The sequence below is a fragment of the Cyprinus carpio genome, unplaced genomic scaffold (assembly GCF_018340385.1).
Source record: "Cyprinus carpio isolate SPL01 unplaced genomic scaffold, ASM1834038v1 S000006749, whole genome shotgun sequence".
Lineage (NCBI taxonomy): Eukaryota > Metazoa > Chordata > Actinopteri > Cypriniformes > Cyprinidae > Cyprinus > Cyprinus carpio.
The window spans coordinates 967,534-986,365 of record NW_024879348.1 but is presented as its reverse complement, the minus strand read 5'-3'; the positions used below and the strand labels follow the sequence as shown (position 1 = coordinate 986,365).

The following is an 18,832-nucleotide window of genomic DNA, read 5'->3' as shown; positions in this document are numbered from 1 at the left end:
CATCTTAGTGCTTCGTCTCAAGAGCTGGAATATCAGATGCTTAGTGTGCTTATGATAGCTGACGCTCAATAATTAAATGCCTTTGGGATGGAATCCACACCAGGGGACCCTTGTGGCCCAGCAGGAGCCCCAAGTCATCCTAGAGTATCAGTTCACTATAAGGCAGTTAGGCCCCAAAGACCTTTACATCCACATGCATTCATTTCCTTAAACTTTATTTTGACTATATTTGCCTGCATATATTTAGGTGTATTTTATTTTAATTAATTACTTTTTTATTGTAATGGTTTGATCTCTTAAGTCTGAGTTAGAGTGTGTGTGAAGTATTTTAATAGCTTTGTTAAATTTTAAAATGTCTTAAAGTCTCTTAAAGACCATATTTACAGCAGGACTGACCGGTTTCACTTATATTTTGTTCTTTTAAACACATTTGGTCACAACTAGTGCATGTTAGCATTTCTTTGATGCATAGATAGATAGATAGACAGATCGATAGATAGATAGATAGATAGATAGATAGATAGTTAGATAGATTAATGCATTATTACTAACATTAATATAATATTCCATCATGTATTGACTGTTGCATAAGATTTGTGCTAGAAAACCCTGTAACAAAAGTCTGTTGAGGAAACTTACCTTAATATACTTGAATTTTTTACTAATTATCAGTGATTTGATTAATTTTGATATAGCAGCTACGGTAAATATGTAACTTGTTCCTGTTCGTCATGAAATGTCTATGAAAGCCATAACACACAAGAAGAAGAGACAAGGTACTTTCACCATTTAGCCATAGCAGCTTACATAATACATTATACATGCTACATTATCCATTATACAGATATATATTGCCTACATCAGTGTGAAATCCTACGCTGCCTAAAAAGCGCTCGTTTAGCTCATGCTGTCATGTATATCCTGGCTATCTAAAACCTCTGTTTACTTTGGTAAACAGCTGTCTGGGGTTACTAGACCCCACTATATTAGCATTATAACATCAGCAGACATCATGACATTTGGCTAACAATCTTTGACCACATGTTGTTTGTATACTGTTGTTTTGATATATATTGGACAAGCATTGACTTTCAAACTTGATGTTAATTTGATGTTTGTACTCAGTACATTAGCATTATAGTGTCATCACATCTTATTAAGTTTGGCTAGCATTCATGTTTTGACCACACGTGGAAAATGGTATTGATATCTATTAGAAAAGCCACTAGCATGAACATGTTGCTGTTGACTTTCAAGATTGATGTTAGGATAAATAGCAGTAGTTAACAGCTCTTCTTAGGTAGCAGAAAACCTCTTCTGTCTTTTAAACGAATGCACTAGCATTTCATTAAGTGTACATAGATTAATTTAACCAACTGACCACATACACAGCCTTCATTTTCTATGCTGTACAATTGACCATCTCCATCTACTCAGCAATAAAGGACTGTAATGCAAACTCCACTGGCCTGTAGAGTCTTCTTGTGTAGAGTCAACTGGCATGACGGGGTCAAATGGCCTTTATATTGGCAGGTGAACTAAAGGAGGAGAGTACGGGAGGGGTGCGGGAGATGCTCTTGAGGAAGGAGGGGGCCGAGTGAGTGATATTTAAACCCCAGAGGTTCTCTCTCTCCTCATCTGTTCCTCAGCTCTCCGGCTGTCTATCATTATCCCCTGCGCTTCATTAGTGACAAAGGAAGTTCTCCATAGGCATTCAGGTAAGACAGACAACTCAGACGAGAGAAAGGACTCCTTTCTCTCCAAGCAGAAAGCTAATGAATGCTCTTCTGGATTGGATTATCGACTGATAACTTTTTTTGGTAGCGTTTATTCGAATAACTGTCCATAGGCCAGTGCTACCATTACTTTTGTGTGAATTTCTCATGGGATATGGATATTACCTATATGAATGTGTATAGCCTTCAAAGTTAAATGTATATTATTTATATTTCACACAGACGTTTAAACCTTCACATATACATATAGGGTGAATAAAGATTAATTGGGACACATTTTGCCATTGTGATAATTATATATATATATATTTCTAGGAGTAGTCTTGGACCAGAACCAAGCTGAATACAGGTAAAGTGAAATCTTAAAAAAAAAAAAACTTTTATTTTAAAATATAGCCATAATAAAATACAATCCAAATGGTTTAGAATATAATTTAAATATCATTTGAATAAACATCATTGAAACATCTCTACTACTCTACACAGAAAATACAAGCACTAAAGTGTCCCACTTTACCTGTATTCACCGAACTACAATCCTGTCCTGAATATATGGTTTTGTCTTTGATTTTCATTGATGTAAATGTATTTTTTGGGTCTGTGTTATAGAATGAGTTAGATTTGAAAGAATTAGTTTTTATGTAAATAAATTAATCTCTTCTTCTTTACATGTCAAAGAACGGTCAGTTTCCTCAGTGTCACTGGGTCACTTGGTGTTAGATTTCCGTTCTCATCTTAGTTGCCATCACGTCACAGTGTCCATTCTACACCGTTCTGATACTGCTAATGAGATTGTGCTTCTGTTTTCTTATGCCCTACAAAAAATGTGCCATAATTTCACCTTTCATCTTAATTTTTCAAACTGTCTTGTGTTTAAATAGTTTATTGCTGTTCTTCTATCTTCTGCTGCCTTATAGCTGCTTTGTCCTTAAATGCTCCATTTGAACTTTTTTAATGCCTTTTGTGGGACATTAAACCATTCTGACCTTTCTAGTTAGTGTCCATTTCATGAACAATGGTTTTTGGTTTTAGTACCTGAGAGATGTAGTTCACCGTTTTTTGTTCCAAATCCGCATGTCACCATTTGAGCTTCCTAATTAGGCACTCTCTTAGGTTAACTAATTACTTAAATTAGATGGTGTAGTTCTTCAAATAAAGAGCTGAGCACGGAGGCATCATTAGAGTAACCCTGTGTAAAGTTGCAATTCAATTACATTGCTATTTATAGTTCAGAAATGTAGTGAAAAGGGCAACAAACATGAATTTTGCTATTTAATTGGTTTTATTTCATTACTTTTAAATTTATAATTGATTAAAGGAATAATTCCCGTAATTGATTAATACTGTCTTATGATCCTCCAGCTGTTTTTCTTTTTGCTTCATTTTGCAAAATTCATGACTATACAGTCTACAGGACTGTTTTTCCCTCTAAACTTTGGCCTCTCTCCTCAAAATTAACTAATGGAGTTACTTTAGGATAACTTTAGGTGTGTATTGTGTGTGTGTGTGTGTCTTCATGAGAGCCTCGGATTACTTGGACAAAGTTTCCCTTGGGAACTTGCCCGTAGTTTTATCTTAAATTTGACAGTTTTATGTTTCACTTGTGGTTTCCATTTGAGAGATGCGGCCCCTGTTACATGAGCAACAGATGATTTGAGCAGAGAAGCGTTCGCATACAACTAATGAGCGTTCCAAGAAAACACAGAGTTGTGTAATGCTAACAGTTTATATAATCATGCATTGGGTGAGAATGACAGTTTATAATTCCATCTCATTGTCTCTCATAAAGTGCCAAACCTGTTGTATCACAATATTTGGAGGTTTAACGTTACCTCTTTGTGTAACCCAATTACAGCCATAAAAACACTGAAGCAAATCGTTCAGCCTTCCATCAATGCTTTATTTTCATGGCCAAATTCTGTTCATGCTCTTCTGTTGTGCTTCATAAATGACTGTGTCTGTTTCTACATGCGCAGTAGCTCGGTGAACCCAGAGAGAGAAGATCCAAGATGCCACGCTCAAAGTGTGATGTGTAAGAATGTTGCTTTTTGAGTGACAAACCCCTAATCAGAATTTTCCTCTTAAATCAAATAAACCCCATCAAATAGTAAGGATATTATCTCAAACAAATGATTGAGAGAGCATTTCACATTTTGTTTTCACCCATAGTCCAAAACATGTGTTTGTGCCAGAATTAATTGAGCCAAAGCTCCGCCCATGCTAGTCATGTGACCGTACATGCAGCAGGGCTAGCGAGGGGAGCGCCATGTCTTTGTATCTAACCTTTGACCTTTTTAACCACCTTAACAGCATGTCCAAAGAGCCAAGCTCCAACTTGGAAAGCGCCATGCAGATGCTCATCAAGACCTTTCATAAGTATTCCGGGAAGGAAGGAGATAAATACACGCTCAGCCGAGGAGAACTAAGGGAACTTCTGACGGAGGAGCTGGGAAATTATCTTGGGGTGAGAAGAAAGCATATGCAAAATTATAAAATATTTGCAACCTCTTTTGGTTTCACAAGGAAGATATTAAAGTGCCCCTATTATGGATTTTGAAAATGACCCTTCATGCAGTGTGTAACACAGCTCTAAGTGAATGAAAACATCCTGCAAAGTTTTAAATCTAAAAGTGCACCGTGTCGAAAAAGAAAGAGTCGACTCTTAATCATTGTATGTGGATCCAGCCTCTGGCTTTTTCTTCTGAAATGAACACACACGTTCCCTTTCATGAACATTCCCAGTGTTCTTCAAGCAAGCTACACACTTTTCATCACTATTGACTTTACTTTTATGCATACATTTTTAAAAATAAAGGTTCCAAAAGAGGGTTTTCACAGCAATGACACAGAAGAAACTTTTTTTTCTTATTGTGAAGGATATTTTAATGATCTTTTCCACTATGAACCTTACACTTTTAAAAATTAAGGTTCCAAAAGGAGGTTTTTACCCAAATGCCATAGAAGAACCATTCAGTGAACAGTTCTTAAAAGAACCATTTGAAGAACATTTGGTGGAATGGAAAGGTTCCATGGATGTTAAAGATTCTTCATGGAACCATAGATACCAGTAAAGAACCTTTATTTTTAATAACTGTAAAGAACCATTTTCAACTGTGAAGAATCTTTAGTGCAGTAGAAAGGTTTCATGGATGTTTAGGGTTCTTCATGGAGTGTAAGTGTATTTTATTACATACTGATACACAGTTTTAACTCTCCATCTTTAAATTTTTGTCTTCATGCAGAATGCTCAAGATAAAGACGCGGTGGAACGAGTGATGAACGACCTGGATGCTAATAATGACGGCGAGGTGGACTTCACAGAGTTCATCATCCTCATGGGTGCGCTGACCGTGGCCTGCAATGACTTCTTCCTGGACAGCCCGCCACCCAAAAACAAGCCCGAGAGCAAGGACGACGCAGCCACAACAGAGGAAAAGAAAGAGTAATGAGCGCATGCTACCAGAACAGAGAGAGAAAACGGAGCAAAGTATTAGTAGGTTGCATGTTTGAGAACAAGAGAGTGTGTTTCATCCATTTCTTTTATCAGGACCAACAAACCTAGTTCTTGGAGGACTTTTCTCTGCTTTTATAATTCAACCCAAGCTGTTAATATACTTTCAAGGCAAAACTGTCAAACCCTGAAGGCAAAGACTTGGGGGTTTGATAGAAACACTCATCAGTTCAGTGCCAGGAGCTGGTTTGTCTATCGCTGAACTGTTTTTATTTTTTCTAGTTAAAGTCTTTCAGGATGGGTGCCTTCTGTTTCATATGAGTGCAGATATTATATACAGCTATATGTAGTGTTTTTGGATGAAGATAGAGCAGCAAAGTGTATTTTGAGTGCAATAAGTGGCTACTAAATGAATGTCAAAGCCTGTATTGATAGAAAGTGGTGAGTTATAGACAGTTATGAATGCTCATTTTTAATAATTCTTAACTGTGACTTGAAAACAGATGTTGAAGTATTTATATTTATATCTTTCATGTAATTATAAATACCCTTTATTGTTGACAGCAAACAACATTACGTCTACTTCATGGTTACCATAAATTCTGAACAGTGTTCATAATCTATAATAATTCATTGTTGAAGATGTGAACTTGGTTTGTCTCTTTCTGTGCATCTATTTTTTTAGCCTATTTTTATTTAATAATCAATATGTATCTTAATTATAATAAACGTGCAACTGACCTCCATACGTTGTCTGACATTTTTGGTACTGTAATTGCAATTTGTTTTTATCATACTGTAGATTTATCATGTTTAAAAATGGTTTTCTGTTATGATTAGTTTTTTTATTGTTTTTAGATTTTAGATATTGATTAAATATTAAATAGGCTTACTGTCCTTTTTCTTTACATTCACATTTACCAAATTTGATTGATAATGTTATATCATCCTGCTTCTAAAATCTGTTCTGGAGTAATCAAATTAATTGTGATTACTTTAATATGGATGCATATTGTTTTGGGAACATTTTAAATATTTAAATTATATAATATATTAAAAACTAAAATTTTAAAGTATATATATTTTATATTCCAAGATTATTTTTACCTTTGGTTTTGTGCAATGAGCACAAAGCCAGTTATATAACATAATTGTATTTTTTGAAATATATATTTAATTTTTGGTTGTCTTCACGGTTAATAATTTTCTCACACAGAAAATCAAAAAGTATGAAAGCACCCGAACCAGGGTTATTATTGTTAAGTAAAACCAAAACTAAAACCTTAAAAAATGTCATTCCTTGAAATAAAATAAACCTTAACATAAATAAAATAATTATATATATATATAATATTTCTCAAAAAACTTAACAAAAATTGTGCATAAAATAAAATGTAAAAGTAAAATCTAATTTGAAATATTAACAAAAACAATAATAGTACATTATAGAATTCTGTCTGGTTCAGCAAAGCACAAACTTATCATGTCTGAAAACTTTTGGGTCTTTTTTGAGCAGAATTGTTCAAAAGTCAGCTGCTTTCACCCCAGACATGTAGTAGACAAAACTTTATTTAACGATGACTAAAGTGTCTGATATTACTGTAAATCCATAACATTGAGGATTCCCGCTATGTGTGTAAATACTACAAAGGTGCTTGCTGGAGCACATCCTGGACTTGTTGCTCATTTCCAGCTCAACCTGTTTGACCTGATCTACTACTAGCCATGTTTACCCAGGCCTGTAAACGAGAAACAATAAGCACCCACAAAATAGAAAGAGCATTAAAATGTCTGCTGAAACCTGCATTCATATTTCCAGAAGCACATTTGTGTTCAGCTTAGAGCTAATTACTTCAGTCCAGACAGTCATGTTGAATCAATTATGAATGGTATGTTTAATTTCAGTGATATAAGCATTTACTGGTTCGTGTTACATAGCAACTGATCACATGTTGCTGTATTCATCATGCTCCAGCCAAAAAAAGTATTTAACGCATTGGATCAGAAATAGGGTGCTTTCTACAGGAATGCATTATGACAAAGTTTACACTACATAACCTCATGTCATTCACTGAGATGTACATGACACAAACCTGCACATGCAATGGCAATAAAATCATCAGCAGAAAGACTGCCACAAACCTGTGATTGTTTTATACGGGTTGCATCAGCTGAAGCATGTCGTGCATGTTAACAATGCAGAAATGTTAAACATTTTTTTCTCTTCATCATTGTTGCAGTGTAGTTTGTATTTATTCTCTGACCTAATACTAACTTAAACTTTGCATTCATAAAAATATATATTTTATACACTACTTTTCAAAAGTCTATTATGTTCACCAAGGCTGCATGCATTTATTTTATTGAAAATACAAAAAAACAGTATTATTGTGACATATAATTATTATTATGATTTTAAGTAACTGGTTTCTATTGAAATATAATCCCCAAAAAATAATTTCTTTTATTATCAGTGCTGAAAACTGTTGTTCTGCTTTTATTTAATAGGAATAATATGTTGTAATAATATTATAAAATATTATTTATTTTGAAAACCTTGATATATTTTTTCTGTATTCTTTGATGTATAACAAGTTCAAAACAGCGTATGTGACCTGGACCACAAAACCAGTCATAAGGGTCAGTTTTATGAAACTGAGATTTATACATCATCTGAAAGCTGAATAAATGCACTTAAAAAAAAAAAAAATGTTTTGGGTTTGTTAGGATAGAACAATATTTGTCCAAAATACAACTATTTGAATATCTGGAATTTAAAGGTTGCAAAAAAATCCAAATACTGAGAAAATTGCCTATAAATTGTCCATAAGTCCTTAACAATGCAAATTACTGATCATAAATTAAGTTTTGATACTACAATCTATGAGTAACTTTTATTAAACGATATAAAAATGAGGAGTACAAGCAATTATCATGACGAGACAATAATGTGTGAATTGTCCAGGATAGTACAAGCTAATAAAGAAAGGACATTAAGGATAGAAAAAGCAAAAAAATGTTTTGCTTTATTAATTCTATTATTATTATTATTATTAATTCCTTTATCATCAAATTATCGATGCAGGATACAAATCCTGCTTTCACACAAACAATTAGATAACATAAAACCTGTATGAACCAAAACTAGAGGATTTTGTCTTCATATCTGTCCTGCTCCAGACTACAGACAGTGTTCAGGACAGTGACAGTTGTTGTTGCAGCTGTGATGTGGTGGTGTCACCTGACCGGGTCCGGCTGGTAATGTCACCGTTATCTGGACCAGCCCTGAAAGACACCTCAGCTTACCTCACTCGTGAACGTCTCCACCGCAGTCTCCAGCTCTGCTTCTGATCCCTCCACGGATGATCTGTGCTCACGATAACAACAACGACAACAGTGTCCATATCAGTGTTCATACATGCAGACAAACACGTACTTCCTACACACTAAAGTGGAGATGCAAACAAGGAGCTCACACGCAATGATTAGCTGTGTATGAACACAGGAATGCATTTGTAAAACTGTGTTTGACATTCTAGGGCAAATGTTACACTGACAAACGTGAGAGTGTGTGAGCAGCTTCAGAGAGCCACAGATGATAATCCAATAGATAACAAACACCAGTATCTATACTGTGACCTACATTTCCTCATACTTTTTGATACTGGATAGTAGTACATTGTGTAAAAAGCCACTAGGCTACTACTATGTTTTACTATGTTATATATATATATATATATATATATATATATATATATTAATAACTATTAATCCAAAATAAAAGTTTTTTTTCATAGTATATGTGTGTGTACTGTGTATATTTATTATGTAGATATAAATACATACACATGCATGTATATATTTAAGAAAAGTGTGTTACATTTATATATTAAATATATTTACATATAATATAAATTATTTGAATATAAATATATACATGTAAATATTTTCAAAACATATGCTGTATGTGTGTGTCTTTATACATATACATAATAAATATACACAGTACACATATATTATGTAAACAAAAACTTTTATTTTGACAGCACTAAAATATAGATATAGATATTTTAGTTATAGATATAGATAAAATATAGATATATATAAAGATATATCAACATGTATATATATTATTTTTAGTACTATCTACTACGTGTAATTTATGTTTAATTAATACTTTTTATATAGCAAGGATGCATTAAATTAATCAAAAGTTGAACAGTAAATTAATCAAAAAGTATTTCAAATAAATAATTTGAACTTTCTATTCATTGAAGACTCCTGGAAAAAAGTTAAGCACAGATTCCACAAATAGTAACAGTTATTTTAAACTGTAATAATTTTTCCATAATATTACTGTTTTTATCGACTTATTGTTTCAAAAACATTAAAACATCTTTCCAACCCCAACTTTTTGAACGGTGGTGTATACAAACTGAACATTATGATGTTCCCACAACCAAAATGTCATTTGGAAAATGTTTCAACATACATTTGTTGTCTGGTGGTTTTTCTGGTCGAACACTGCAGTTTGAGGTTGAAGCAAACTACAGTTCTTCTCACCCTGAACACAAAGTTTGAAACACATGGTCTGTATTGTAATTGACTTGATTTCTCTCACTTGCTTTATTTCCTATGCTTGCAGTGTAATTTCTCATTGTTAAAATCACAATTATAAGCCAGCTGTCGAGCTACATTTGCAAACTATTACAATTCAGCTAACACTCTAATTGCTAGCAGCTAAAGATCATACTGTGAAATGTTCCCAGGCCTATAAAGTTTTGACTTTTAAACTGAATTTATTATCACACTTACAGGATACCATATTTTTACCATTTGATTAGATACTTAATTTTTAATTGTAGTTAATCAACTTTGAATCCAAAGAGCCTGTTTTTAAGGCCTGGTTGTTTCTGGGGAGAGCTTTGATTTACACGTTTTGACGTGTTTGGTGTATCTTTAACGGCTGGTTTTTCTGTCTGTCTCATACAATATGCTCGTGGAGGATGGCTCTGGTCTTAAAATGGATCACAGCAGGCGTCACAAGAGACCGCTTATCTGACTCAGCTATCATGATGATGAAGTAAGAAAGGTAAAAAGAGAGGGATCTTATAGTACCTACTGAAAGGAAAGGGGGAGGGCTGGTGTCAATTCAAGCCTTTCCCTGCACGTTAAGTGTCTTTAATACCAGGGAAACGATACCGAGGCAACACTTTGGCCGTTTTTTAGCAGCGTGATTCCCTTCGGCTATCACGTATTGCTGCTATTCTACCCTAAACCCCGGGGGCCACATAGACTCGTGTACATCTGATCTGCAAACAGTCATTAACCCCGTCGCCTCCGTCACCCCTTCACCTAACCTTCACTGCGATCTTAACCTACCTATGACAGCAGCCCTGGATTAACAATTCATCTCGATTTAAGACAATGCAGACGGGAACTCAATCCTGACGCTAAAATTAACGCTAATGGGTCTTGAAGAGGGCCTGAGAATGCAGAAATCATTTATGAGGAGCACTCGGGAAAGACATATCAATGAAAAGATTCATAACTAATGACCAAGGGTGGATCATCAGGGCAAGGTGAATGAATGACAGTGTGACCGTGCACCTTTGGTCCTGGACGGTCTTCATTTTGCATTGGCGCTCAGAGTAAATGACAGGGTTATTAACTAAAACTAAATCAGACATCATAAAAAAAAAAAAACAAAAAAAACAAACAAACAAACAAACAAACAAAAACCATTCCCATTGCTTGAAATAAAATGATTGTTAACTGAAATAAAGTATTAATTTAAATTAATAATTTTTTTTTAAAACTGCAATATAAATTTTAAAAAAGGTTTTATTTAATCTAGATGCCAAGGCAACATTTCTCATGTTTCTCAACTTAATTTAGGCCTAATAAAATAACTAAAACTGAATAAAAATTAATAAACACTATCCATCTTATTTTTCCCGTAAGAGCTGGCGTAGCCATTTGTAAATTTCCAGTGCAATCCACTTTCAGCTACTGCTGGCTGTACAAAACAGCAAACTATTGTGTCTTTCCATATTATTTTAATGTATTATCTTAATTATGAACACACTGATTTGTAGCTCTAACAGTTTTACCATTTACTGCACTACTGTTTAGTCTTATGTTGTTTCCCTTCAGCAGCTAATAAACCGGAAGTCTCGCACATTCACAGAAAAACTTACTTCTGCATTGAAAAATAAGTTAAAGAGATATAAAACTTTTAGATTAAAAACAACTTCTAAATATTATTAAAAACTATAATACTATCTCAATGATATTAAATAACACTGATAACTGACTGCAAAATTATGGCAGAAAGTGTTGGATTTGATCATTGATGAATGAATAAAGATGATTCCACATCAAAGTTTTTCTAAAGTACAAGGAAGAATAACCTTTGGGTCATTAATTGGTTCAGTACTAGCCAACAGACCTGATATTGTAATTATAGGAGAATTTAAAATGTAAATGCAAGAAGCAAATAAACAAGATAGATAGATAGATAGATAGATAGATAGATAGATAGATAGATAGACAGATAGACAGATGGACAGATTTTTTGGAAAATGTAATTTGGATGAGTAGGAAAGTCCCTGTGAATTTATACACTTAAATCCAGTTACTTTTAGTTTACACTACATGAAAAGTTCCTATATAATGCACCACTTATACTGTATTACAAAGGGGTGTACCTACCTCATAGGCCCATGCTATTTTAGGGCAGTGTGGAAGTATCCTCTAGTCATTCAAAGCAGAAATGGTTTCAGACAATCACAGTGAATTAAGATGCAATAATATCTGTGAAAGTGCTGCTATGACTGTCCTGTTACTTTTACAAATGATTGGTACAAATAACACATTGGGGCCAATATTATTTGAAGGGTTGGTTCTCTGTATGACCAATAGAGGCCGCAAGACACTAACTTTTAGTCAGATGGGCACCGTTGTAGTCTCTCATGTCTTTTTTTACGTGAAGAAACCAAGTTCAGGGGTGGAGCTGGTGTGTGCCCTGTTAACTTGACAATAAGAGGGCAGTATAAGTCAGTGGTATAATAAATTTTAGCCGTCTCTTTAGATCCAAAGCAATGAAAGTTATGTGAAGCTAATTGTCTTGTTCTAAACACAGTTTTGCCTGTATTTTCAGCTAAATTATGCCTACAAAACTGCAAAAAGTATACTTTTTTTTATTTTAAAGGCATTTTATATTTAGAACAAGATAAGTTATTTAGGAAAAAATGAGAGAGGAAGGGGGAAAAAAGTTAAATCAAGCTGTTTTCATAAAACGGCAGTCTTAAAACTACAAATCCACTCATGCAGCTGAACCATACAAGCATTCAGACGCGCCTATAACTAAATCGGGGGTAAACGTTTTATTTTTTAGAAAACGGTCAGAGAACATTCCCTCCAAAACAATATGTACAAGATCATAAATAGATTCTAATTGTACCTATTAACAACAATGCCTATCGCAGTGAACTGACTGCAAAATGCACAACATACAATGTCTCCCTGCATTATTTGCAAAAGTGGTCTGATCTCGATCAGTCCACATGTTCGATACACGGGGGGCGACGATAACAAATATTGAGCAGTTACAGAAACAGCGTCAGGCATTTATCAGGTTTACATCACCTAAATGTCACTAATATAAATTTAAATACAAAACAATTCTATAATATCACCATAAACATAAACATTTAGTCAAAATGGCTTATTTGTTTTAGCCCGACCACCCCTATTTTCCACACATGCCCTGCGCGAGTCGACTCCGGCTGTCCCTCTTTGTCCGGCAACGAGCAGGCCGTAATTAACATGGCCAATTTCGCGTTTGGGGATAAATATTAAATCGTAAGTCTATTTGACATTGATTGTTTGTCATATGCGGGTTGACATCCATGTCTTGATGCAACAGTCAGGTGTATATGAATGAGCTGTGTGAGCAACGTTTACCGTCTTACCTTGCTTGCTGATGGCTAAACGGCTAACAGTAGCTAGATCGCGAATTCAAATCACGTTTGAATTAAATTCAAACGCTTAACGCGTCATTTACAGCCGCACTTTATTTTCGAATCGAACGCAGTTTAAAAATGGGGGGAAGAGCTCGGTGTGCTCGCATCTGAGTGAGATTTCCACGGCCGTCCAGGTAGAAACACATCTGTATGTGATCACATTGCAGGCAGGCAGATGTGTATTCACATTCAGTCCATCCCAATCACTTCTCATCAAGGCTGGTTTGCGTGCTTGCAAAGATCTTTTGGTTAATAACTCAAACGTATCTGCGATGCTCATCCAGATCGCGTTATTAATTGGGGGTGCATGCGTGTAAACGTGCAGAAAATGTAAATCTGACTCGAACCATTAATGCATCCTTCAGACATGTTGCTGAGTAGGTGCCTGATCTCATTGGCCCATCGGTACAGTTAAAAAGTAAGCATTTCACGCGCAATTCCTGGGGCTGCGGGGTGATACTCGTTGGACCCGAGGAGGTTTTCGTCAAATAAACTAATTTCTGTAAATGAACGGTGTCATGGCACCGCACCGACAGTCATTTTAATGGCGGGACAGCAGGCGGGACAGAGTCAAGGAAAACGAGGCAAAGGTAGGAAACTGTCCATCAGCGCATCTCTGTGTCCGAGCGGGAATCCACACAGCTCTGGCTGCAAATCTCCCTTTTCCCTGTCCGCACATGCCTCAGTGTACGGTGGCCTTGTTTTCGTGGGGATCTGTCTTTGGGTAGCTTTATGTCAACCTCGCATCACTTGTCTATTCACGCGTGGTCGTTTGGGGTTAGTCTTATTTTTTTTTATTTTTTTTTTAACAAGCATTGCATTCAACTCTTTTCCAAGGTGTTATTTGTTCTAAAAGCAAGCCTCTTACTTGGGATCAGGGTTTGGGATCGCTAAAGGGTTGCATAAAAAGTTCATCAGCTGTAAAGTTTGTCTTCAGAGATAGACCGATAACGACAGATTGTCTTTAACTAAGTGCCAGTATGCATTTTTTTAATTCTCTTTTATTGCTGCTTTTTCAACAAAATTGTACTACAATTAAATGAGATTTAATATAATATTTTATAGAAATTTAAACAAAAATATTATTATTATTATAAAATGTATGCATTTTTTGTCCACATTATCCAGATTTATATTTATTTTTTGGCTGTGTAGCTGTAAATCTAAAAAATTGTATAATAATTGTTATTATTATCTAAAAAAGTGGCTATCACAGACAGACACTGTGACTTTAGAGACAAATATTGCTGTATATCCATAAAAATATTGGCCAAACCGATTATCTGTCTATCTCTAGTCTTCAGTTTCTTGTCATGATGTTTAATAACATGGGATAGACTTTGATAATTTAGGTTTTATGGGGATTTGTTTTATTTTTATGTTTTGATTTATTTGGTTCTTGAGAAATATATGTATTTATTGGAGATACTGAGATGTGTGGTTGTTGTTTCCACACAGTTGTATAATAGAAATAAAAACATGATCTAGACAAAAGCTATCAACACAATGTTTAATAAAATAGTCAGTTATCAAATCTATTTGTTACCAGTGCTCTGCTTTATCTCTTCAAATGCCAGTCAGGGTCACAGTTGATGCTAGCAGTGTGACACAATGGGCATGTAAATGAGCAATTCCACCTAATACCACCTGGCAAATTACAGTGAAAAATGATCTTGTGCACATTTTTGCATAAAAAAAAGTTTTGTATAAATGTGCTTTTGGTTTAACTAACCTAATTTCTCCCACCCTATTCTTGTTCATTTCCCCCCCTTTCCATTTCTGCTCCCATAGGTTCCCAGATGAAGAGCCCAGAGAAAAAGAAGAGAAAGTCCAACACTCAGGTTAGTTTTTTCATCTTTGAATCTCTTAATGCTTTGTTTTATATTTAGATATTTAGCCTAACTTTGTTGTGATATTTGCAAAGGTATTCATATTCTTATGAACTTGGTACCCTCTTTAAGCTAAATGTAAAAAAAAAAAATTGCATTTAATGATAAATTCAGTGCATTAACATTAGAAACTAAAGCAATTCAGCATTGCCAACTTATTTCTCACCCTTTGTATTTCCTGCTAGGGGGCAGCATTCTCTCACCTCTCTGAGTTTGCACCCCCTCCTACTCCGATGGTTGATCACCTAGTGGCCTCTAACCCTTTCGATGATGACTTTGGTCCGCCATCGCGATCTGGTGGAGGAGGGGGTCCAGGTGGTGCCTCTTTTCTGCCCAGTCCAGGGGGAGGTGGAGGTGGCTATGGTGGACCCGGTCGAATGGGAGGAGGTATGGGATTCATGGGTGGCCCAGGTGGACCTGGAGGCGGACAGCCTGGCCGACGACCCCCTTTCGGTCCGCCAGCGCCAAATACTGGACCACACCACCCACTTGGTTTTGGGGGCATGCCAGGCTTTGGAGGTGGTGGAGGCGGAGGAGGTGGTGGAGGAGGTTTTCCACCAGGAGGCCCATCCCAGTATAACATGCCACCCAATTTCAGCCCACCCATGCACCCTGGGCAGGGCTTCAATCCAATGTTGTCGCCTGGAGGAATGGGTGGCGGTCCAGGAGGTGGAGGAGGTCCACCTCATCCAAGGTTTGGGATGCCTCCGCAACAGCCTCCACATGGACAAGGTGGCCATCCCTTCAACAGCCCGCCCTTACCTGGCGCGCTGGGCCCTGGCCACTCGGTTCTGGGCCTCCGCACGGCCCCATGAACCCTATGGGCGGTATGGAGGAGGGAAGGAACATGATGGGAATGGGTGGCGGAGGGGGGGTGGGGGGTAATATGGTAGGTGGACATCCAGGTATGCCTCCACAAGGACAGTTCCCTCCTCCACAAGATGGCCCTTACCCTGGATCTAGTCCTCCTGTTGGTGAAGAGGGAAAGAACTTTGGTGGTCCAGGTGGTGGTCACCCGGTTCCCTCCAACAGCAGAGGCCCTAACTAACCCCTTCCGGTCTGGTTCCATCCAACAATGCTCACCCCCTCGGTCCGTCCCCACACCTGGACCCCACAGCGTCTGGAGGAGGTTTGCAGAAGCCGTTGAATGAGCAGGTCATCTTCCCAGGTCATCCAGATGTCCAACAACCCAACCCCAACACTCCAGGACAACCCCAGTCGGCTCCTCAACCCCCCAATCCCAACTCGTCTCCCACTGGCCCCCATAACGGTCCCCAGCCTCAACAGGCACCAACCAGTCAGCATCCTCCACCCAACTCCACTGGTGGCCCTGGCCCCAACACCCCATCCAACCAGCAAACAACCAAACGCCAGCCAAAACTCCAGCTGCAGGTTCAGGCGACCCTACAACCAGCGCAGAACACTGCTTCTGGAGGTCCAATGCCAAACCAGCCACCCAACTCCCAACCAGAACAACCTTAACTAAATCCCAACGCCCCAGTGGGTGGCAACACGCCCCCAGGTAGCAACCCCAATCCTCCATCCATACGCCAACTCCACGCCAACAACCCCCCACGTCCCCAACATGCCTTCCCCACTTGCGTCAGTGTCCCGCTCCATCCCTCTGGCTTGGCCGGCGGCTCCGGTCCCGCCAAATCTAAGGTGGAGCCCTGGTGTTCCCTTGTGGCCTCTGCATGTCAGAACGTGGCACGATGACGCAAGGAGGCCATCTTGTGCGATGCCCGCTGTCCTATACGCTGGGTGCCATAGAGACATGCACAGGACCTAACTGAGGCAGCATATGGGCTGCATAACTAGGGGAGAGATGGGCGCCGTGGTGTGCCTTGCGACTACTGCCTCAAGACAAAGGAGATTCAAGCTGTTTATGTGCGCCAGGGACTCGGACAGCTGGTGGCTGCAAATGATGGCTAAAGGAGAGAAGAAAAATGGGGAAGAGGGATTTTTGATTTATTTCTTGGAGCTTTATGTCTTGTGTTTCATGGTGAGAAAGTGAAATGGAAGTGAAGAATTAATCCACCAGAGGGGAGTGAGACATACAGTATAAAACTTGAACTTCTTGATATGCTGATGTTACTTCTTGAATTGGTTTCTTCACAGACCCTCATAAGCAATTTAGGGGCGCCCATGTCCTATCTGATTAAAAAGGGCATTGTAAACAGATGTGGAAATGTTTGTATATAAAACATCATGCGCAACATTTTCAAAATTCAGCTGTTCTTTGATTGTGTTGCACCTCATAGGTCTTCATTTTCAACTGGTGACTTGGTGACAACATTTGGGAAGAACGCAGATTGTTTTCTGGCCACAGTTTAAAAAGCAAAATTCAATATATTTGTACAAAGAATTTAACCTTTGTGTGGATTATACCCGAAGATCAGCCTCCCAAAGAGGCTGTCGCAATCTTTTTTTTTTTCTTTCTAAACAATCCACCTTGTGATCTTGCAAAGCACTGAAGCACACTTTGCTACCTCAGGAATTTTGACATGTCTGGGCTAAGAATGCTTTGATTAAAGTCAAGCGTGTATAGTCGACCTACACAACCTCTCCTGCGCTTCTCAGTGATCTCGTCATTTCACGTTAGTACGTCAAAGGAAAACTTGGCAGCGGCCTGCGGAAAAAGGCATATGCCTGACCCCCGCTCCCCCCCCCCCTACGCCATAATCAACAGTTGCACTGTGTTGATTTGCCCACCCACCATGACCCCCCCCCTCCCCCCCCCCCCCCCCCCTCCCCCCCCCCCCCCCCTGACAGAAATTGACCCTCCCCCCCCCCCCCCCCCCCCCTGCGGCCCCCACCCGAAAATTGTCTGCCCACCCCCTCCTAGATCCCGTCTACCTGCCTCCGTGTACTTCAGTGTATCCCCCCAGCTAAAACTCAGATTGTTTCTCTTGATGACAGCTACTCACTGTTCTTGACAAAAAGTGGAGCAATGATAGATGGTGGCATAGCCGATAGTGGTAATCCAGTACCATATCAGTGTATGTATGTGGGGGTCTTTGGATGGGCATTTAACCAATGGTGCAGTACTTCGTCAAGAACTGTTTTATATTGTTACATTTACTGTTCCGATTAGGTCCTTCGATCCTGGCTTTGGAAGTAGACCAATATAATACAATTAAATCATATTGTTGTAGCAGAGCAGGAGTAAGTTGTTTGCCAGTTTCTCTCCTCTTTTTTTTTTAATTTCTGCATTTCTGTGCGCAGGTTGCCTTTTTCGAATTTGTTACTTTTTATAGTACCTGTGTGTATGCAGTTCAATGTGCTTGCTGCTGGTGCCCTCCATATCGTGCCAGCATTGTGCTAACAATATGAGGGGTGGTCTTCTGGCCTCTGGGCTCTGTGACTGAAAGAAGTAATTGAATTGTTTTTTTCATAAAGTAGTTTTTGTGACCTTTATTATTGTATTAGAATGGATAGGATAAAAAAAAAAAACTAAACAAAGGCATATATATTAAAAGATATTTTTTTTTTGACGTTATATATTTCAAGCTGCAGCAGTCTTTAAAATAACCTCATTTAAAAAGTTTCTTTATATATATATATATATTAATATATAGACATATAATATATAATATACATACATATATACATATCTAAATATATATATCATACATACTATACATTATTGATATATAACCTACATATTTTTATCATATGCTATATATATAGAGTATATATATCATATTGTATATAAAAACAGGCATTTTG

The 18,832-nt window shown here is 37.6% G+C and overlaps 1 protein-coding gene and 1 pseudogene across 3 annotated transcripts; both read left to right on the top strand.

The window, feature by feature from the left end:
• Window positions 1-72: 72 nt before the first annotated feature.
• On the top strand, window positions 73-5,927 carry LOC109094356 (protein S100-A1-like). Of its 3 annotated transcripts, XM_042755819.1 has the most exons (4): window positions 73-1,718; window positions 3,713-3,768; window positions 4,047-4,200; window positions 4,979-5,927. In XM_042755819.1, the coding sequence occupies exons 2-4, from the start codon at window positions 3,746-3,748 to the stop codon at window positions 5,180-5,182; spliced, it is 381 nt and encodes a 126-aa protein (XP_042611753.1). In that variant the 5' UTR covers window positions 73-1,718; window positions 3,713-3,745; the 3' UTR covers window positions 5,183-5,927. The 3 variants fall into 3 exon arrangements, with proteins under 3 accessions (XP_042611753.1, XP_042611754.1, XP_018963637.1); XM_042755820.1 differs by lacking the exon at window positions 3,713-3,768; XM_019108092.2 differs by having other exon boundaries at window positions 73-4,200.
• Window positions 5,928-12,824: 6,897 nt separating this feature from the next.
• LOC109052777 lies at window positions 12,825-17,195 on the top strand (annotated as a pseudogene).
• Window positions 17,196-18,832: the final 1,637 nt, after the last annotated feature.

Bases quoted from the DNA above. Each gene is read 5' to 3' on its own strand.
- LOC109094356 (XM_019108092.2), top strand. From the start codon at position 4,003: ATGTCTTTGTATCTAACCTTTGACCTTTTTAACCACCTTAACAGCATG. The intron at 4,201-4,978 runs GTGAGAAGAAAG...GTCTTCATGCAG, and splicing joins AGCTGGGAAATTATCTTGGG to AATGCTCAAGATAAAGACGC.